This window comes from Macaca thibetana, chromosome 5, assembly GCF_024542745.1.
Source record: "Macaca thibetana thibetana isolate TM-01 chromosome 5, ASM2454274v1, whole genome shotgun sequence".
Taxonomy (NCBI): Eukaryota; Metazoa; Chordata; class Mammalia; order Primates; family Cercopithecidae; genus Macaca; species Macaca thibetana.
Genome location: NC_065582.1, coordinates 90987496 through 91010740, shown reverse-complemented (window position 1 = coordinate 91010740; position 23245 = coordinate 90987496). Strand labels below are relative to the sequence as shown.

The 23245-nt window shown below is 35.9% G+C and overlaps 1 protein-coding gene across 1 annotated transcript in view; it reads right to left on the bottom strand.

Annotated features, from left to right (window-relative positions):
• Nucleotides 1-23245, bottom strand: part of STPG2 (sperm tail PG-rich repeat containing 2) — a 671851-nt gene that overhangs the window by 505067 nt on the left and 143539 nt on the right. The window contains exons 7-8 of the mRNA XM_050791352.1: nucleotides 11930-12037; nucleotides 6422-6581 (exon numbers count right to left, since the gene is read on the bottom strand). Coding sequence (XP_050647309.1) covers nucleotides 6422-6581; nucleotides 11930-12037 — 268 coding nt within the window. The remainder of the gene's footprint in view (nucleotides 1-6421; nucleotides 6582-11929; nucleotides 12038-23245) is intronic.

Genomic DNA, 23245 nt, shown 5'->3' with positions numbered 1-23245 from the left:
TCCATTAAAACTCTTTCTTTCGTAAATTGCCCGGTCTTGGGTATGTCTTTATCAGCAGCATGACCACAGGCTAATATACTTGCCATATGACCAGAAATTCTATTTCTAGGTATTTTCCCAAAAGAAATGAAAGGAACCCAAGTGTCCATCAGCTGATGAATAAGTAAACAAAATGTGCTACACCCAAACCGTGGAATACTACTCAGCGATAAAGAAGAAAGATAAACACAACAATATAAATGAATCTCTAAAATATCATAAGTAAAAAAAGGCAGACTCAAAAGCTTGAATAATACATAATTCCATTTTTATGTAAATTTAGAAAAGATAAAATCATAGCAGTAGAAACAGTTCCTAGGGCCAGAGTGGGAATAGAGATTAACTGCAAAGGAACATGAAGAAACGTTTTAGGAATGATTAAAGTGCTCCAAAACATTACTGTAATTGTGATTGCCTGACTACATACATCTACCAAAACTCATCAAATTGTACATTTAAATGAATAATTTTTATTATGGATTTGGTATACCTCAATAGAGCAGATATAAATAAATAAATCTCAACACTAAGTTTTCAAAGAATAATACAGCAGCATTAAAATAAATTTCACAAAAAAATTAATATATCCTATCACTTGACCTCCCTATCACAAAAGTTATTTTAATTTTTGCCTTTTACTTTTCTGTGCATATTCATAACCTGGAATATTTTCCACAGTGGTAGTCTGAGTGAATTTAGGTTCATATATTTTTCATTCAAAATAATACAACTTTCTATGCTGTTGAAAAGTTTTTATCAAGACAGTCAAATACTTAAAACAAATACTTGAGTATGTTGTTTAAAAAATCAATTCTAGTGAGCAGCAATATCTATCAGATGCAATATAATATGCTTAAAGAACACTTAACTTGGTTGTACTCATGTTATCTGCATTCTGCTAAATTAGTCCTGCCACTAAATAGATATGAAACTTCACTTAGATCTCATTTGTTTTTCTGGGCTTCAAGTTCCTCATCTAAAAATAATAGGAATTGATTAGATCAGTATCTGTCCAAGAACAATCTACAAGATAAGGGGTTTACAACTAAATGTAAATTGACTATTTCACTAAGCATTTTGTAACTAGTCTTTCTGAATGAAGAGAGTGCTGTGTTGATTTATGTTCTGGTAGGACCTCTTCTCATCACAGGCAGGAAACAGTTGACAAAAGAGTGTCATTGGTTAGTACTGGGTTAGATGTCACTTCGGTTCATTACAGATCTAAAAGTGATTAAATCTTTCTGCATAGAAATATCCTTCATACTTCTGAGACATATAAGATTTCTCTCTAACTGTAAACAAACTCTTTCCAATTTTTCAAATATTCCAGTTCTATTCTATTCCCTAAAAATATCTATGAAAATTCTGTTGTGCCAACTCTCAAAAAACCTAAGCACTAATACATGTTATTCCTGCCGCCTTTCAACATTCTTCCAGTGGTAATGTTTAGGAAAATGATAAACAGAAAGTATAATGAAAACTATTTGAGCCACCACTTAAGATATACAAATAACAAGTAACTATGTCAAATCTATCTCCCTTCTGGCTCAAGAGCATAACATAGCACTTTGCAGGAGAGCTTAAGTACTTAATATAGCATCCTCAGGGCTAGGGACCTCAGACATACCCATCTCAGGTACTACCTCATTAAGCTTCTGACTTGGAAAGCCATTCTGATCATATGGTTCACTCACATTAGAACTTTCTTATATTTATCTTAGAGTTATTAAGTGTAGAAATGCCCAGGAACCCCAGATGACATCTGCTATGGGAGAGTTAAAAGGGTTAGGGGTGCCTTATAACAGCAAACATTCTGGAGCTCCACATTAGGTGGTCAAATCTGCTCTATGACTGCTTTACAAGTCAAATTCATTACTGTACTCTAATAATTACATGAAAAGAAATCATATTTCCATGACGACCATTCTTACTAATCCTTAAAACATATAAGATTCTAGATTACATTTTAGAGTTCATTCTTAATTTAACTTGCCCTTTATAAATAAACTAACTTTGAAGAATGTATAATATTTTATTTGTAATATACTAGACCATCAAACTGACAGTAAGACCCAATCTTAGAGTAACTGGGCGACGCAATAAGTTAATATTTAGAAATAATTTGGATTTCAGATTCATGATATATAAATAAGTAACTCAAAATCAAAGCTGTTGGAACTTTAAACTATTTTGAGCCTTAAAGGATTGTGTTTATGCAACCTGAATCACATGACAGACAGCTGTAACTTTTGTTCCTCTGATTATAGATTCACCTTTTCTTTATCCACATTTTTTTCTAAAATACTGTAAAATACTAAAAAGTGCCAGAGAAGACCCCTTGCCTCTCCACTATTGATCTTCATTATAGCTTAACTTTCCTTTTACTTCTCTGACACAAAGATCTCATGACTATCGCATTGTCTAAGATGGAATATTAAATCCACTCTTTTAAATTGGAAAAGAAAAACAGCTATAGCTAAACTGCTATAACTAATCAAATTGCTATAACTCATAAACCAGCTTTTTAAAAAATGTTATAATCCTATTAAATTTCTTTATTATCTGACTATAAGAATATAAGAGCAAGACCTTTTCACCTTTGGAGCACTGACCCCATTCCTTTGGAGTCTGTGTTACTTGAATAGCTATTCTAACCTTTGCACTTGAATAAACTCTCTTAAACTGGATTCTGACCCTTTTGATTATTTCAACTTTACAATGATAAACACTACTGAGCTAACCTCAAATGGCACTCTTAAAGTAGTTGTACTTCAACATAGAGGCTCAGGGTTCCAAGACCAACTGTTTCAAGAGGCCCAGGTCAATCTGTAAAGCAAATGGTTTTATCTGAGAAGTGCTAGAGTATCACTTCCACTCCATGCATTGGTCAAGAAAGCACCAGGGCTAGTCAAAACTGAAGGGGATAAGAGAGACTCAATCTCTCCATGGAATGAGTAGCAAACAATTATACCAAGTGTATTATTATAACCGAACTCTAAAATTTGTGGCAGTGACTTTGGAATCAGGCAATCGATCAGAAAGTAGAGCAACCTGATGAGTTAGAATAAAGGCCTTGAGGAGACTGTTGGTGATGACTTGAAAGACAGTGAGGAAAATGTTATTAGAGGATGGAGAAATGCTAACTGGTATTATGCAATGGCAGAAATTTTAGTAACACTAATGCTTGAGGTAATGAAGAAAATACCTAATGAACTGCTGGATTCTAACTAAGGAAATGTCCAGGCTGAATGTCAAAGTGCCAATAGTTCCTTTTATCCATGTGTGAGAAGGTATAGATAGAAGGGAAAGAGTTTACAGTGTTCAGTTTTCTAGAACTACCATTTGATCCAGCAATTCCATTACTAGGTATATACCCAAAGGAATACAAACTGTTCTGTTACAAAGACACATGCACGTGTATGTTCATTGAGACACTATTCACAACAGCAAAGACATGGAATCAACCTAAATGCATGTCAATGGTAGACTGGATAAAGAAAATGTGGTACATATACACCATGAAATACTATGCAGCAATAAAAAAGAATGAGATCATGTCCTTTGCAGAAACATGGATGGAGCTACAGGCCATTATCCTTAGCAAACTAACACAGAAACATAAAACCAAATACCACATGTTTGCACTTATAAGTGGGAGCAAAATAATGAGAACACATGGACACATAGAGAGGAACCACAGACAATGGGGCCTAGCAATGGTGGAAGGTGGGAGGAGGGAGACAATCAGGAAAAATAACTAATGGGTACTAGGATTAATATCTGGTGATGAAATAGTCTGTACAAGAAACCCCCATGACACAAATTTACCTATATGACAATCCCACACATGTGCCCCTGAACCTAAAATAAAAGTTAAAAATAAATAAATAAAAAGTAATAAACTGTTAACTTTTCAAGGAGAATGTATAAGAAATAGAAAGGAACTAGAATTTCCTAGATTTGAAAATAAACTCTTTTTCATCCCCAGTCTATCCAGACAACAAAAATCTCTCAAAGAAAGAAGTGGCTTAAAGGCAAAGACATAAAGCAGGATTTGGCTGTAAGATCTTTTAATTTTTAGAAATAGTTATGGTAATCCCTCATAGAACCTCTCAAAAAGGGGCCTTAAGAATCTTAAGGTCTTGTATCCTAGACGCTTTTCACTTAGACAATGATGCCCTAACAACCTAAGGGTGTTAAAAACAATAGTCTCAAAGGTGATACAAAAGAGACAAAATAGACAAAGGTGATACAAAACATGTAACAGTCTCACAGGTGATTTTAAAAAGTTTTCTAAGAAAATGTAAGTGTGGCTTTTACCTAGTGGATTTGATTATAAATTAATACAATCAGAAATTCAAAGGTTTTATAAAAATAAAAGAGACAATAAGAGTAAAAATGAAAAGAAGCTGATAGAAGCAGGCTCAGAAAGCTACAGCTGCAAACACAGCCTATTTCATAGAGAAAAATGATGACTCAGAGAAGAACCAAGAGCCTAAAAGGCAGAATAAAGAACCACAGAAAATCATTCCCCCCAGAGAGTCTTACTGGATCCTCATCAAGGAAATGCTAATATGTACCCAGCTGAATTTCAGAATTGCTATGGTACTGTGACTGTTGTGGGCCTCCAGTTTTCCCTTTTCCTGAATAGGAGTGTCTGATTGGATCATCCTATATCTCTCCCACCACCTTATGGTGAATGAAACAACCCTCTCTTTGGTTCACAGTTCTGCTTATAGAGAAGGAGCTGTACCTTAAGAACCACACACAAGGATCCTCATCTGTACCTACACCTAACTTAGATGACAAGATCCGGGGCTGGGAGTTGTGGCTTATGCTTGTAATGCCAATACTTTGAGAGCTGAGGTGGAAAGATCATTTGAGGTTAGGAGTTAAAGAACAGCCTGGGCAACAAAAGGAGGCCTCATTTCCACACTTTTTTTTCTTTTTTTTTTTTTTTTTTTTTTTTTTTTTTTTGAGACGGAGTCTTGCTCTGTCGCCAGGCTGTAGGGCAGTGGCACGATCTCGGCTCACTGCAAGCTCCGCCTCCCGGGTTCAAGCGATTCCCCTGCCTCAGCCTCCCCAAGAGCTGGGACTACAGATGTGCGCCACCACGCCCAGCTAATATTTGTATTTTAGTATAGATAGGGTTTCACCATGTTGGCCAGAATGGTCGCTATCTCCTGACCTCGTGATCCACCTGCCTAAGCCTCCCCAAATTATGGGATTAAAGGTGTGAGCCACCGTGCCCGGCCAAATTTTTTTTTAAATAGCCAAGCATTGTAGCAGGAGCCTGTAGTTCCATCTACTCAGAGGGCTGAAGCAGGAGGATCCTTTGAGCCAGGAGCTGGAGGCTGCAGTGAATTATGATCTCACCACTGCACTCCAGCCTGGATGACAGAGAGAGAGAGAGAGATCATGTCTCAAAACATTTTTTAAAAAATTATCCTGGACTGTGAAATTATGACATAATTACATGAAACTTTTGGGTCCTTGAGAAGGAGTAGGTGCATGTAGGAACAATGTAAATATTTTTGTGGCCAAGGAATTGGTCATATAGATTAAAACTGGCCATCAATTCTTTGCTACTCTTCTCACTGAAAGATAAAGTTTCATGTCCTTCCAATCAATATGTGCTACTCTGAGTGACTTAACTAACTAACAGAATGCAGAAGACATGATATCCTGAGAGTTCTGCGGCTGAGTCATAAAATATCTCGCAGCATCTGGTCAGGTCTCATGGAACCCTAGGCCACCACGTTAAATGTCAGGCTGCCCTGAGGCAGCCATGCTGGAGCTAAGTACGTACTTTGAATAATGGACCCATCTGAGCCTTGCCTTCTAGCCATCCCACAAAATAATGAGATATAAGAGAAAAACCTGTTGTTTTAAGCCACTAAGATTGTTGTACAGCAATAGATACCCAGAACTGTATGTCAGCAATTTTATAATTTATTTTGATTCTATATTCTTAGCTCTGAACACTAGAATATCCACTGAGAATACCAGAACATGTGATTGTAAACCTCTGAAATAAAAAGTTTAACAAAACTGAACATCATAAATTATATTACTAATAGTGACCACATAGTTGATATATTACATTGTTCATCTGCCAAGAAAAAGTCACAAAAATAAAGAAAAACAATAGAAAATTATAATTAAGATGTGCAGAATGTTAAATTGAAATCTTACTAAAACTGTGTATTATTTTTATTTATCTGTGTTTAATGTATAGTGAATGCTTTAAAAAATGTTGACTTAAAATGACACCAACCATAGGACAAAAAAGAAAACATACTCTCTGGTGTATCCATCTTGTTAAGAACATTAAGTTACTTTATAAAGCCAAAGAGTAGACATACAGAGATAAATTGCTAACCTGGCATTTCCTCTGTCCTGATGTCCTGTGTGAATCGAACAGCACTTTGACCAAATGGAATATTTTTCAGTCCTGATGTTTTCTTCAAGGACTTGAGAGCAGTTCGAGGCTCATTATATGTGCCTGGAGCCGGGGTGATTGATTTCACAGGTAAAAATCTCTAGTGAAGAACAGGAAAATGTGCCAATAAGAAACTATAGTACATTTTGATACTTCATGAGTTAAAAGCTGCCTTTTGAGTAATATAACATCTCTACTTAATTTATTTCTTAATGGAGTGAAGAAAATGTAGATGAATTAAGATCTTGTACCCATCAAAACATAAAATATATAGCTTTTAGTAAAATCACCTAAATACTAATATAGTAATGTATTACGTGCCTTACTAAGGCAGACAGACTTTTAGAAGGAAATAATCTCAACATGAGATTCTAGATGATAGTGTAGGGATAATTATCATACTCAAAATATTGTGCCAGTTAATATAAATAAAAAACTATATGATCTAACCCTTTATTTTATGTGATCAAATTATATTTATTGAAAAAGTTCCTCAACATGTATATTCAATTAACTCAACAATATCATTAGATATCTCAAAAAAAAAATCTTAGATTCAGTGGTTTATCAATTCAGTTGAACTTATAAACTTATTAACATATATATAAAAAATGTTATATATATAACTATGAACTCATGAGATACAGCGTTGTATAATCTTTTTTTTTTTTTCTTTTTTGAGATGGAGTCTCATTCTGTCACTCAGTCTGGAGTGCAGTGGCGCGATCTCGGGTCACTGCAAGCTCCACCTCCCAGGTTCACGCCATTCTCCTGCCTCAGCCTCCCATGTAGCTGGGACTACAGGTGCCCGCCACCATGCCCGGCTATTTTTTTGTGTCTTTGGTAGAGCGGGGGTTTCACTGTGTTAGCCAGGATGGTCTCAATCTCCTGACCTCGTGATCCGCCTATCTCAGCCTCCCAAAGTGCTGGAATTACAGGTGTGAGCTAGCATTGTATAATCTTTTTAACTTTTTATTTGAAAATAATTTCAAATTTACAGAAAAGATGAATGAATAAAAGTAATACAGAAAATATGTGTATAACCTTTACCCAGATTCATCCATTATCATGTTACCTCATTTGCCTTTTTTTCTTTGCCAGCTCTATCTCTGTTTTGTCTGTTTGTCCTTCTCTTCCAGTCTCTGTCTCTCTTACTCTACACACACACACACACACACACACACATATTTTGAAAGTTACATATGTCATGGTTCTTCACCCATAAATACTTCAGTATATATTTAGAAAAAAAATGTGGATATTTCTTACATATCCACAGTACAGTTATCAACTCCAGTAAATGTATCAATGATCTAATGCTTTCATGTAATCTAGGATTCATATTCCAAATTCGTCAGCTGATCTAATAAGGCCTCTATTGCATTCTTCCCCTTCAATACATAATGTAGATTAGAGTCATATTGCTTTAGTCATCATGTCTCTTTTATCTCCTTTAATGTAGGAACATTTCTACAGCCCTCCTTTGTGTTTCGTGATTTTAACATTTTGGGAGAATCACCCTTTTGTATAATAGAATCTTACTTACTTGAGGTTTACCTGATATTGCCTCATAATTATATCCAGGTTATACATTTCTGAACAGACTACTTGGTAGGTGATGCATGGCTTTCCCAGGATATCATATCTGGAGATATGATGTCTGCTGGCCTTCACTGGTAATTTTAATTTTGATCAAATTCAACACTGTCTCTATATTTATAGTAAGTACTTAACATTCTACTGAAAGCAAGTGCTCTCCCTTCTCCTTCAATTATTTACTTCATTATCTAGCTATCTACTTACTTATCTATAGTCGACCCTTGAACAACATGGGTTTGAACAATGTGGTTCCACTTATATACAAATTTTCTTCACTTTCTGCCACCCCTAAGATAGCAAGACCAACCATTCCTCTTCTCCTTCCTCCTAGTCTATTGAATGTAATGACAAGAGCTTTATAGTAATTTACTTCCATTTTATAAATAGTAAATACATTTTCTCTTCCTTGTGATTTTTAATAACATTTTCTTTTTTCTAGCTTACTTTATTGTAAGTATACAGTACATAACACATATAACATACAAAATATATGTGACTTGACTATGTTATTGGTAAGGCTTCTGGTCAACAATGGCCTATTTGTAGCTAAGTTTGAGAGGAGTCAAAAATCATATGCAGATTTTCAAATGCATGGAGGGTTGGCATCCCTAATCTGTGCATTGTTCAGAGGACAACTGTACTTAGTTGTCTATTTATTATCCATATTGACTCATGAATGCCAACCTTAATGATTTATAATTTATTATTGAACCAATGGGGGGCACTTCATGTTGTTTCCTATGTCACTGTGATATGCTCTCATCATTATTTTGTTTAGAACTTACTTTCTGACATAAAGTGTTACACTTTCCTCTTCCACCTACCCTGGAATCAGTTATTTCTCTGAGGAATCCTTTTTCTTTCAGTAGGAACAGAATTAGAGACCAAGATCTGGGCACAAGATGTGTCCCTTGCTACTGGGGTATCTTTGCTTCTTGGTTCATTTAGCAGACAGAGCTAGAACATACACACATTCACAGAGAATGAGAGAGAGAAACACACACATACATATATACACTCATACATAGACACATGAACATACATACATTTACATGTGACATATATATGCATATATTCATACATATAAATGTATATTAAAAATCATGAGTTCACATAAAAACCTTCAAATCCATCCCACAAGGTCCTCTTTCACCTCCTCCAATCCATTATTGTATGCACCTTCCTTAACAATGAAAACCATACCTCAGAATATCAACTTTTTTGCTCAAACTTGTGATATATCTAAGATAGTTTTATGATTGCTTTATCCATACCATCTCAATAAATCAACCTACTAAAAATAATTAAGAATTTGTTTCCAATTCTTTTTTTTCTTTTTTCTGAGACAGAGTCTCATTCCTTCACACAGGCGGGATCTCTAGACTCACTGGAACCTCTGCTTCCTGGGTTCAGAAGATTCTCATGCCTCATCCTCCTGAGTAACTGGAATTACAAGTGCATGCCACAATGCCTGGCTAATTTTTGTATTTTTAGTAGAGACTGGATTTTGCCACGTTGGCCAGGCTTGTCTCAAACTGCTGACCTCAAGTAACCCACCCGCCTCATTTGTTTCCATTTGCTTTCAGTTTAGTTATTAACTTTTCCCATTCTTACTGATTTATTTTTATTTTTGAATATATAAAACATTGAAATCTTTCCAAAAGATAAAATACGTATTTTTTTAAAGTATAGTCAAAGAAGTGTTACGCCCCCTGTTGGGGATGCTGCACCACTTGGGACAGAAAAGTCTCAATTTGCAACATTTGCTGATTTCCATGGTGTAAATACACCCACAGCAGTGGCTAATTTCACACTACCAACGTAATGTCAACCAGCTTGCAAAACTCCTGGAAACTTAACAGTTGGCTCTTGCAAGCCAGTACAAATAAACAGCAGCATACCAGTGCTTGCACTTTACCTCCTCACCATCCCTTGTAGATAACTAACATCATTATTTTCTGGTTTATCTTCATCGTGTTTATATAGCCAAGTAGTTATGTGTATGTTTTCCTATTTTCCTATATTTCTTAGACAAAAATATAGTACAACATATATGTTCTTTTGAGTTGTGTAAAGTAGGTAAATATTAACACTACTAAAATAACAATTTATTACTGGAAGTACAAAAAAGGAGTCTCAAATTTATTTTCCTAAATACTATCTTATTATTTTAGATGCTAAGTGAAATTTTAAAATGATAATTTTCAACCGTGACTGCATATTAGAATTACTTGAGGAATTAAAACATATATATTGCTGTTTAGGCCCTATTCTGAACCACATGAATCAATCTCTGGAAGGAAGAACAAAGGGCATGTTGGCACTTGGGTATCAGAATGTATTTAAATTCCTCAGATGTTTTTAATGTGCATCCCGAGTTAAGAGCCATTGCCATAAAGGAAATACTATGTATTTAAAATTAATAATTGAAGACATAAGGCAATTCGGTGCATTTAGATAAAATGCCTGACAACTCCTAAATCAATAACTAAAATAAGCATCTCAGAAATGTATCTGTCTTTATTTCTACAAACCAGAAATTCTGTGCTCTAAGTCTACTTTGTTAATTGTGTTATTTCTTTTTCTATCATAATCATATACATATATATATATATATTCACATTCAAATAAACATTAACACTACCCCTAGTAGGTTATCCTGTTTAGTTTTAATTCTTCCATATCTTTTACTGCAGAACCATTATTCTTTTTCCCATTATCCCCTTAAACCAAATTGATATAATATTCTTTTCTATTTCTAAAAATATACTTTAAAATATGATTGTGTCAAGTGATATAAGGTTAGGGCTATATATCAGATTAACAGAAACAGTATAAAACCTGAGATTTTATTTGTAAAAAGAGCACTTTTAAAAAATCAAGGGCACACATACATGCACAGGCACATGCGCAAGCGCGCGCACACACACACACACACACACACAGAAAATATCCTGTCTTCCCCACATCCATCTCTTGTAGTACCTTAAGTATCATTAAGTTGCTTGATGCAGAAATCTAGTATTCATTCTTGATTCCTCCCAGTCCCTCATAACAACATCTAGCCCATTAAAAAGTCATGTTAATTTTAGCTCCAAATATACCTGCAATCTATCTACTTGTCTCCAAGGAGGTGTCTCTTAAGTACAATAAAATCAAAGTAGTCATCTATAGTCATCTGAAGGATAATAATCTTCCCAAGTTAAATAAGATAATTACAGCTGTACATACCATAGGTGGATAAATTTCACAATTACTTTGGTCTGGAGGATGCCACATAATAAAGGTTTGCTAGTATTATAATTGTCTTGCCTTGCAAATATGTCAGATACCTTCAAGTGCTCTTAGTATATTCCTAGGAGTATGTGAAATGGTTACTGCAAAATATATTCTATGACTGTTGTATCACTAGTGAAGGTCCCAGTGGCAATTGTAGAAATGACCTATTGCCAGGCTCCACAGAATGCCCTCAGAACCTTTTCAGAAAGAGATGCAAGCCTATATAGCTTACATGTTAACACTCCACACATTCATTAACAAAGCATATTTTTAAAAAGACTAAAGAAGACATTCCTTATAAACTGAATTGAACATTCATATATGCAAATTAGCTTAATAGAAAATGTTTAATAGATGGTTCTATTCAAATATTCATCTGTGTATTTCTAATTTTATTTCAGTTCATTTTACCAATATGTTTTGGTAATATATTTTTCTCAGACCATGTCTATTTCCAATTTGCTTAAATATCACTTTTCTTCTTATAACCTTTAAACGTCACTGAATGTGTTGCTGGCCTCACATTATGCCTATGAGACTCAATATATGAAAATGACTGTAGACCATTACCTGGGATTGAGAAAGAAAAGCAGGGGATGCATCATTTGCATTTGGTGTCATACTTTCTGTCTTCTGAAATTGACTTTTAATGTCATATTTTCCAGGCCCTGGTACTCCCTAAATCACAAAAAGAAATACATGTTCTCATTAAGAAAGGATCTATAGCACCTAAGGGAAGAGTTGGCTAAATATCTGAACCACAGTCACAGAGTTTTTAAGTGAATTCCTATATAATATTACCAAAGCACTACATTAAAAGGCAAGCTGGAACAAACTTAAGAGCAGCAAAAAAAAAAAAAAAAAAAAAATTTCCTTAGCGAAGCAGCCCTTGAACCCAAAAACACACTACCTGAAACTTTGCTGCCCTCTACTGATAAAGCTCAGAAAAAAATTATCCAGTTCTTCACATGATTAAATACTAAAATGAAAGAAAAATGACTTCTCTAGTTCTTCCATTTAAAAGTATACAGCTAGCTCATCTCTAAAAAATTTTGTACTGTCTTTTTTAAATGTATGTAAATCAATGTGTTTTTTCCAACAAATAGGCTTTAGGAAATAGTTTCACTACATATGGTAACTGTAAGAAATTAAGCTTTTAACTAGATACTTTATAACAGATAAGAATTAATTCAGTAAGTTCTGAGGTTGAGTTTTTTATTTTCTTAGTCATATAAATAAATATTAAGAAGTACTATTTATTCATCATCAAATATTTTAAGTACATTGATAAAGCACCTTTTATACTAAAAAAACAAAGTTAGATTCAAATCTTCTGCTTCATACATACCTAAATTATTTTTCTTTGTCTGAAAGAATTACTCCTTGATTTACTAATTGAATAATTGGCTTATAAATTAGACGTATAATGAAGTTCTATCATTATATCCTGTCATTTCTATCTTTATAATATTTCCAAATCCAACCACTTCTCCACCTCCACAACTACCACTCTGATCAAAGCCACCACCATCTCTTACCTGAATTACGGTAAAAGTCCCCTAACTGTTCCCTGCTCCAATCCTTGTCCATCTTCAATCTACTGACATAGCAGCTAGTGAAGGAGCTGTTGCACAATCCGAGTCAGATTGTATCACTCTGCTTCTCAAACCCACCCAGTGGTTGCCAATCTCAGAACACAAGCCAAATCCTTAATACGGTCTGAATTACACACACATACACACACACACACACACACACACACACACACACACACATTACCTCTCTAGCCTCATCTCCTACCTCTCTCTCCCCTCATTCACTTTGCTACATCTCTTCCTCAAACAGTTCAGGCATATATTCGCTTCAGGACCTTGGCGTTTGGCAGTCTGTCTGCTTCAAATGTTCTCTGCAGATTACTCCTTCATTATAACCAGGTCACTACACAATGTCACATTCTCAATGAGTCATTTCCAGGCCACCCAATCTAAAATTTCATTACCACCTCCAAACAATTTATGTTCCCTTCTCTGCTGTTTTTAAGCGTATCATTTATTACTATCCAAAATAAGATTTTCTGCTATACTCTAAGCTCCAGAAAGGCCAGGTCATTTTCTTTTTCTGTTTTGCTCACTGCTATATCTCTAGAGTATAGAAGAGTACCTGAAACACAGTAGGGTTCAGTTAATATTTGCAAGAAGACCGAGATCATGCCACTGCACTTCAGCCTGGGGCACAGAGCAAGACTCCGTCTCAAAAAAAAAAATAAAAAATAATAAAATAAAAAATAAAATAAAATATTTGCAAGAAGAATCGATGTGTACATGAATTGAATCCTACATTTCCACTGACTACATTATGAATTTGATGATGAGTTCCTATTGAAAATAATCTGGCTCCAAATAAGTGCATTAGCCATTTCTAATTCTTATTTTTTGTTGTTTTTGTTTTTCATTTTTTGAAATGGGGTCTCACTCTGTTACCCAGGCTGGAGTGCAGTGGCCCAGTCTCACCTCACTGCAACCTCTGCCTCACGTGCTCAAGAAGTCCTCCACCCCAGCCTCCTGAGTAGCTGGAACCACAGGCATGCGCCACCAGGCCCGACTAATTTTTGTATTTCTGGTAGAGATGGGTTTTTGCCATGTTGGTCTTAGGTTCCCCAGGCTGGTCTTGAACTGAGCTCAAGCAATCTGCCCGCCTTGGCCTCCCAAAGTTCTGGGATTACAGGCGTGAGCCACTGTGCCTGGCCAGCCACTTCTAATTATGATAAAATATGTAAATCCTATCTATTTTTTTAACCTGATAATTTGGGGGAAAAAAAAAAGGAGAAACTAAAAATTTATGAAAAACTAATACAGAAGTATCTTTTATTTTAAATAGGTTAGATTCTAAAAAGTTATCCAAAAGTTCATGACACCTTGGCTCAAATGAGCAGATTCACGCCATTATTTGCTGGCTGGTAGAAAAGATGCACTTCAGCAATGATACATAAGATTTTTTTTATCTACCAACTTGTAGTAAGTTAAGTTCAGAAGAAAAGAAACTTCTACAAAATTCTGTGGCTATATAAACCTGCAAAATATGCAATAAATATAGAAATATGGGGTGTATAAATTCAAATACATAGCGTTAGCCTGTTTTCTGAAGCTATACAGATATGCAATATCCTTCTTCTCCCTATACAGTAGTCCTTCCTTATCCAGAAGGGATAGGTTTCAAGTCTCCCAGCGAATGCCTGAAACTGAGGATTGTATGAAACCCTATATACACTAAGTTTTTTTTCCTGTACATACATATCTATGATAAAGTTTAACTTATATTTTAGGCACAGAAAGATTAATAACAATAATTAATAATAAAATAGAACAATTATAATAAATACTGTTCACAATTTCACAGATAGAAGATTCATACTTACTGCAGATCTTAGCAACCTCAACATGTAATTTGTTTCTTTCCTTATTGTCAATAACTTTCACCTTTCCAAAGAAAGCACTTTACAACTTCTCTTTGTCATATCCCACTTGATAGCATCACTATTCTTGCACTTTGGAGCCATTATTAGTTAAAATAAGAGTTCTTTCAACACAAGCACTGGAATACCCCAACAGTCAATCTGATAACCAAAATAGCTACTAAGTGACTAACGGGCTTCACCTACCAGGTGGGACAAAGCAAGAAGTTGAGATATTTCATCACACTACACAGAATGGTGTGCAATTTTAAACCAAATTGTTTACTTCTGGAATTTTCCATTTAATATTTTCAGACTATGGTTGACCACAAGTAACTAAAACCACAGGAGGTAAAGGTGCAGATAAAGGGAGAGTGCTATACAGGCCAACGTGATCAAAATGATCAGCTACTAACAAACCAGAATTACTTTTCTACTATTTTCAACAACTGTATAAGTGGTCACTACTAGGGATCATAGGGAAAAGATTACATGTGAATTATAAATGAATATACTTCAACTTAAGAAGACTTTCTTGCATAAAAGGACAAATGAAATCTTGAATCCTTCAAGAATACTTCCTTTTTCTTTTCTTCTGTTTTTTTGTAAAGATCCTAATGTTATGGAACTTTCCTTCACTAAAATAACATAGAACAATCAAATGAGGTCCTTGCTTCTAAAAAGCTAGGTTTTGGATTTAATAAGCCACTTAGAAATAAGCTCCAAAATAAGTCTGTGAGAACTGACCACTAAAGGACAGGTTTCCACTTATGACATTATAAAGAAAGTAAAAACACTTTGAAGAAACCAACCCTAGGCAAAGGTTGAAAATCCTGTTTTCCAAATTGTGAGCAACAGACAACCTGCATTAATATCAACCTATTAAATACATAGCCCCCCAGTTCCCATCTTAGACCCAGTAAATCAGAATCTTGTTGAGTATGGGAATCTACTTTTTAATAAGCCCCACAGATGATTCTCAAGCACAGTAAAGAACCACAGACCAGAACAAAATGAATCACTACCATAGCATCTTTTACTAATCACATCTATTCTAAGGAAGAAGACCCACATCTTAAAAGTATTCTGCTGTGGAAACAAAGCTTAAAAATTATTGAAACAGGTTATTTATGGCATCTTTTCATCTGTAACCTAACAAAAAATGGTTTTCTTTCTTTAAAAGCTGAAGTATAATCTTCCATTTGATCACATTATGTGCAGGGATTGGAAAACTGGGAAAAACATACAGCTTAAACTTTATTCCTACACCATCATCAGTAATGATTATTACTATCATTTTTTTTCTTAGGTTTTGGGGAAGCAGATGTTATTTGGTTACATGCATAAATTCTTTGGTGGTGATTTCTGAGATTTTGGAGCACCCATCACCCAAGCAGTGTGTGCATTGTACCCAATGTGTATTCTTTTATCCCTCACCTCCATTCCACCCTTTCCCTCAAGTCCCCAAAGTCCATTGTATCATTCTTATGCCTTTGAGTCCTCATAGCTTAGCTCCCACTTATGAGTGAGATTGGGTTTCCATTTCTGGGTTACTTCACTTAGAATAATGGTCTCCAATTCCATCCAGATTGCTATGAATGCCATTATTTTCATTCCTTTTTATGGCTGAGTAGTATTCCATGGTGTGTGTGTGTGTGTGTGTGTGTGTGTGTGTGTGTGTATAAAATATCACATTTTCTTTATCCACTCATTGATTGATGGGCATTTGGGCTCCATCCATATTTTTGCAATTGCAAATTGTACTGCTATAAACATGTGTGTGCAAGTATCTTTTTTGTACAGTGACTTATTTTCCTCTGGGTAGATACCCAGCAGTGGGATTGCTGGATCAAATGGTAGATCTACTTTTAGTTTTTTAAGAAATCTCCACACTGTTTTCCATAGTGGTTGTATTAGTTTACATTCCCACCAAACAGTGGGAAACTGTTCCCTTTCCACCATATCCATGCCAACATCTAATTTTTTTTTTTATTTTTTTTATTATGGCCATTCTTGCAGGAGCAAGGTGGTAACACATTGTGATTTTGATTTGCATTTCTCTGACAATTATTGATGTTCAGTATTTTTTCATATGTTTGTTGGCCATCTGTATATCTTCTTTTGAGAATTGTCTATTCATGTCCTTTGCCCACTTTTTGATGAAATTGTTTGTTTTTCTTCTTGCTGATTAGAGTTCCTTATAAATTCTGAATATTAGTCCTTTCTCAGATGTATAGATTGTGAAGATTTTCTCCCACTCTATGGGTTGTCTGTTTACCCTGCTGATTATTACTTTTGCCGTGCAGAAGCTTTTTAGTTTAATTAAGTCTCATCCATTTATCTTTGTTTATGTTGTATTTGCTATTGGGTTCTTGGTCATGAAGTCTTTGCCTAGGCTAATGTCTAGAAGGGTTTTTCCAATGTTATCTTCTAGAATTTTTATGGTTTCAAGCATTAGATTTAAGTCTTTGATACATCTTGAGTTGGTTTTTGTATACAGTGAGAAATGAGGATCCAGTTTCATTCATTCACATGTGGCCTGCTAATTATCCCAGCACCATTTGTTGAATAGGGTGTCCTTTCCCCACTTTACGTTTTTGTTTGCTTTGTCAAAGATCAGTCAACTGTCAAGTTTTCTGGGTTTATTTCTAGGTTCTCAATTCTGTTCCATTGGTCTGTGTGCCTGTTTCTGTATCAGTACCATGCTGTTTTGGTGGAGATAGCCTTGTTGTATAGTTTGAAGCTGAGTAATGTAATGCCTTCAGATTTCCCCAGATTTGTTCTTTTTGCTTAGTCTTGCTTTGGCTATGTGGGCTCTTTTTTGGTTCCATATGAATTTTTGGATTGTTTTTCCTAGTTCTGTGAAGAATGATGGTGGTATTTTAATGAGAATTTCATTGAATCTGTAGATTGCTTTGGCAATATGGTCATTTTTATAATATTGATTCTACCCATCCATGAGCATGGGATGTGTTCCATTTATTTGTGCCATCTATGATTTCTTTCAGCAGTGCAGTTTTCCTTGGAGAGGTCTTTCATCTCCTTGCTTAAGTATATAACTTAAATTTTTTTAAGCTATTGTAAAAGGGTTGAGTCTTGATTTGATTCTCAGCTTAATCACTGTTGGTATAAGCAGAGTTACTAATTTGTGTACATTAATTTTGTATCCTGAAACTTTGCTGAATTCATTTACCAATTCTAGGAGCTTTTTGAATGAATCTTTCAGGTTTTCTAGGTATATGAAAATGTCATTGGCAAATAGCAATAATTTGACTTCCTCTTTACCAATTTGGATACCCTTTCTTTCTCTTGTCTGATTGCTCGGGCTACGACTTCCAGTATTTTGTTGAGTAGAAGTGATGAAAGTGGGAATACTGGTCTTGTTCCAGTTCTCAGGGAGAATGCTTTCAACTTTTTCCTGTTTAGTATAATGTTGCCTGTGGGTTTATCATAGATGACTGTTATTACCTTAAGGTGTGTCCCTTCTATGCCAATTTTGCTGAGGGTTTAATACTAAAGGAATGCTGGATTTTGCCAAATGCTTATTCTGCATCTGTTCTGATGATCAAGGGATTTTTAATTCTATTTATGTAATATATCACACTTATTGTCTTGCAGATGTCAAACCATCCCTGCATCCCTGGTATGAAACCCACTTGATCATAGTGGATTATCTTTTGTATATGCTGTTAGATTCTGTTAGCTGGTATTTTGTTGAGCATTTTTGCAGCTGTGTTCATCAGGGATATTGGTCTTTAGTTTTTTCTTTTCTTTTCTTTTTTTTTGTTATGTCCTTTCCTAGTTTTAGCATTAGGGTGATACTGGCTTCATAGAATGATTGACAGATGATCCCCTCTCTCTCTATCTTGTGGGATAGTATCAGTAGGATTGGTACCAATTCTTCTTTGAATGTCTGATAGAACTCATCTGTGAATCCATCTGGTCTTGGACTTTTTATTGTTGGTAGCTTTTTAATTATCATTTCAATCTTGCTGCTTATTATTGGTCTGTTCAGAGTTTCTCTTTCTTCCTGGTTTAATCTAAAAGGGTTGTCTATTTCCAGGAATTTATCCATCTCCTCTAGATCTTCTAGTTTATATGCATAAAGGTGTTCAAAATAGCTTCGAATGATCTTTTGTATTTCTGTGGTATCAGTTGTAATCATTCCTGTTTCATTTCTAATTGAGCTTATTTGGATCTTCTCTCTTCATTTCTTCATTAATCTCACTAATGATCTATTAATTTTATTTATCTTTTCAAATAACCAGTTTTTTGTTTCATTTATCTTTTGTATTGTTTTGTTGTTTTTGTTGTTGTTTCAATTCATTTAGTTCTGCCCTGATTTTTGTTACTTCTTTTCTTCTACTTCTATATTACAGAGGTATTGAGAGGTTGTATCATTCTTACCGTTCAGTTCAAATAATTTTTTAATTTCCAACTTTATTTCATTGTTAACCCAATGATCATTCAGGAGCAGGTTATTTAATTTCCATGTATTTCCATGGTTTTGAGGGATCCCTTTGGAATTGATTTCCAGTTTTATTCTACTGTGGTCTGACAGAATACTTGCAATATTTTCATTTTTTTTTAATTTGTTGAGACTTGTTTTGTGACCTATCATATGGCCTACCTTGGAGAATGCTTCATGCGCTGATGAATAGAATGTATATTCTGCAGTTGTTGGGTAGAATTCTCTTTAAATATCTGTTAAGTCCATTCATTGTAGGGTATAGTTTAAGTCTATTGCCTCCCCTATCCTCTAGGGATGTGACTTCCTGAGACCTGAGCTGCAGTGATTATTGTTTCTCTTCCAGGTTGAGCCACCCAGCAGAGTTACTGAGCTCCAGGCTGGTACAGAGGAGTGTCTGCAAAGAGATGTGACCCATCTTCAGGTCTCTCAGCCATGAATACCAGCACCTACTCTGGTGGAGGTAGCAGGGGAGTGAAGTGGACTCTGTGAGGGTCCTAGATTGTATTTTTGTTAAGTGTACTGGTTTTGTGTTGGTTGGCCCCAAGGTAGGAGCTGGCGCTTTCAAGACCACATCAGCTGCAGTTGTATAGGGAGGATCAGGCAGTGGGTGTAGCCATAGAGCTCCCAAGAGATTATGTCCTTTGTCTTTGGCTACCAGGGCAGGTAGAGAAAGATCATCAGGTTGGGGCAGAGCTAGGCATGTCTGAGCTCGGCCTCTCCTTGGGTGGGACTTGCTGTGGCTGCTGTGAGATATAGGGATGTGGTTCCCAGGCCAATGGAGTTATGTTCCCAGAAAGATTATGGTTGTCTTTGCTGCATCACACAGGTCACCAGGAAAGTGGCAGAAAGCCGGCACCCACAGCACTCCCATGCTGCCTGCACTCTGAAAAGCCAGTCTCACTCCCACCATTACCCCTACACCCCCCAACCCCTGCCATAGAACTGAATTTATTTCCAGGAAGCCAGTGAACAGGGCTGAGAACTTGCCCGAGGCTACAAGCCTTCCAGCTGAGAAAGCAAGCTGACTCACAGTTCCTTGGCTGTCCCACAAAGCCTGCAGTGGCAATCACCTCCTTCAATGTGTCTGTGAATTCTCATGACTTTCCTGGTATGTTTCTGTGGTAGTTCCTGGAGGAAAAGTACACAATGTGGGTCTCCCCACACTGCTCTGTCTCTCCAAGTGGAAGCTGCAAGTTAGTCCTGCCTCCTATCCACCATTTTCCTTCTGGGTTGTTGTTTTTAAGTCAGATTACATTTTAAGAAGATAAACTGATAGGAAACTAAGATGGCTGACTAGACACAGCCAGGAGGAACATCTGCCACTGAGAAACCAAGACATCGGGAAGCCTAGCACACCCTGAGTAGATGTTCAAAGGGAAAGCACTAAAAATGGACAGACAGAGAATACAGATGTTGAGCTAAAGTGGGAGGAAGCTGGGAACCCTGCATGGGGTTACCACACACCAGGACTCATTTCTGGTCCCCAGTGACTCCTAGAAAACAGAAATGAGGCCAGTCCACTGAACCCACCTGATATGGTTTGGCTGTGTCCCAACCCAAATCTCATGTTGAACTGTAAACCCCATGTGTTGAAGGAAGGCATGGTGGGAGGTAACTGGATCATGCAGGCAGATTTCTTTCTCTACAATGAGAACTACAAAACCCTGCTGAAACAAATCAGAAATTACACAAACAAATGAAAAAATATTCCATGCTCTGAGATAGTAAGAATCAATATTGTGAAAATGGCCATACTGCCCAAAGCAACTTATAGATTCAGTACTATTCCTATTAAATTACCAATGACATTCTTCACAGAATTAGAAAAAAAGCTATTTTAAAATTTATATTGAACCAAAAAAAGAGCCTGAAATGTAGAGTAATTCTAAGCAAAAGAACAAAGCTGGAGACATCACACTACCTGACTTCAAGCTATACTACAAGGCTACAGTAACCAAAACAGCATGGTACTGGTACAGAAGCAGACACATAGACCAATAGAGCGAAATAGAGAGCCCAGAAAGAATGCTACACACCTACTACCATCTGAACCATCTGATCTTCAACAAAGTCAACAAAAACAAGCAATGGTGAAATAACTCCCTATTTAATAGATAGTTCTAGGATAACTAGCCACATGCAGAGGATTGAAACTGGATCCCTTCCTTAAACTGAATCCCTTTCTTATACCAAATGAACTCAAGATGGATTAAAGACTTAACTGTGAAATCTAAAACTATAAAAATCCTGAAAGATAACTCAGGAAATACCCTTTTGGACATAGGACTTGGCAAAGATTTCATGACAAAGATACCAAAAGCAATTGCAACAAAAACAAAGATTAACAAATGGGACCTAATTAAACTAAAGAGCTCTGTGCAGCAAAAGAAACTATTAACAGAGTAAACAGACAACCTATAGAATGAGAGAAAAATTTGGAAACTATGTATATGATCAAGGTCTAATATCCAGAATCTATAAGGAACCTACCTAAATAAACTAACAAGCAAAAGAAAAAACAACCCCATTAAAAAGTAGGCAAAATGTATGAACAGACATTTTTCAAAAGAAGACATACAACACAGCCAACAAGCATATGAAAAAAATGCTCAACATCACTAATCATTAGAGAACTGCAAATCAAAACGACAGTCAGGTACCATTTCACACCAGTCACGATGGCTATTACTAAAAAGTCAAAAAATAACAGATGCAGGCAAGGTGGCAGAGAAAACGGAATGCTTATACACTGCTAGTGGGAATGTAAATTAGTTCAGCCATTGCTGGAAAGCAGTTTGGCAATTTCTCAAAGAACTTAAAACAGAATTATCATTCGACCCAGCAATCCCATTATTGGGTGTCTATTCAAAGGAATATAAATCATTCTGCCATGAAGACACATGCATGCATATGTTCACTGCAGCACTATACAGAATAGCAAAGGCATGAAATCAATCTAAATGTCCATCAATAGTAGACTGGATGTATTAGTCCATTCTCACATTGCTACAACGAAATACTTGAGACTGGGTAATTTATAAGAAAAGAGATTTAATTGACTCACAGTTCTGCAGGCTATTCAGGAAGCATAGCACTGGCATCTACTTTTAAGGAGGACTCTGGAAGCCTACAATTATGGCAGAAGGCAAAGGGGGAGAAGGCACTTTATATGGCAAAAGTAGGAGCAAGAGAGCAACAGGGAAGGTGTTACACACTTTTAAATGGCCAGATCTCATGAGAACTCACTCACTATCATGAGGACAGTACCAAGGGGACGGTGCTAAACTATTCACGAGAAATCCTTCCTTATGATCCAAACACCTCCCACCAAGTCCCACTTTCCAACATTGGAAATTTGGGTGAGAATGCATATCGAAACTATATCACTGGACAAAGAAAATGTGGTACATATACACCCTGGAATACTATGCAGCCATACAATACAAGAATGAGATCATGTCCTCTGTAGCAACATAGATGGAGCTAGAGGTCATTATCCTAAGTGAACTAACACAGGAACAGAAAACCAAATACTACATGTTCTCACTTATAAGTGAGAGGTAAACATTGAATATACATGTACTCAAAAAAGGGAACAAAAGACACTGGGATCTACTTGCATCAAATACCTGTGAAACGCAATTTACCTATATAACAAACCTGCCCATGTACCCCGAACCTAAAACGAAAATTTAAAAAAAAGATAAATCTGACTGCCTATGAAGATATTAAAGAATGGAGTATGAATAGAAGTAGAGATACCAATAAAAAGGCTATTTCAAAAATGCAGTCAAGAGACAACATCTTCTTTGACTAGAAAATAGTTGGGTGATGATAATAAAATAATTAGAACAATAATGAGTCATGATAGATTGTCTACAAAGGTGGTCACCAAAAATGCCTCTCATCCCTGTAATTCCATGCTTTCATTAGAAGATGGAATCCATTTCCCTCACCTTGAATC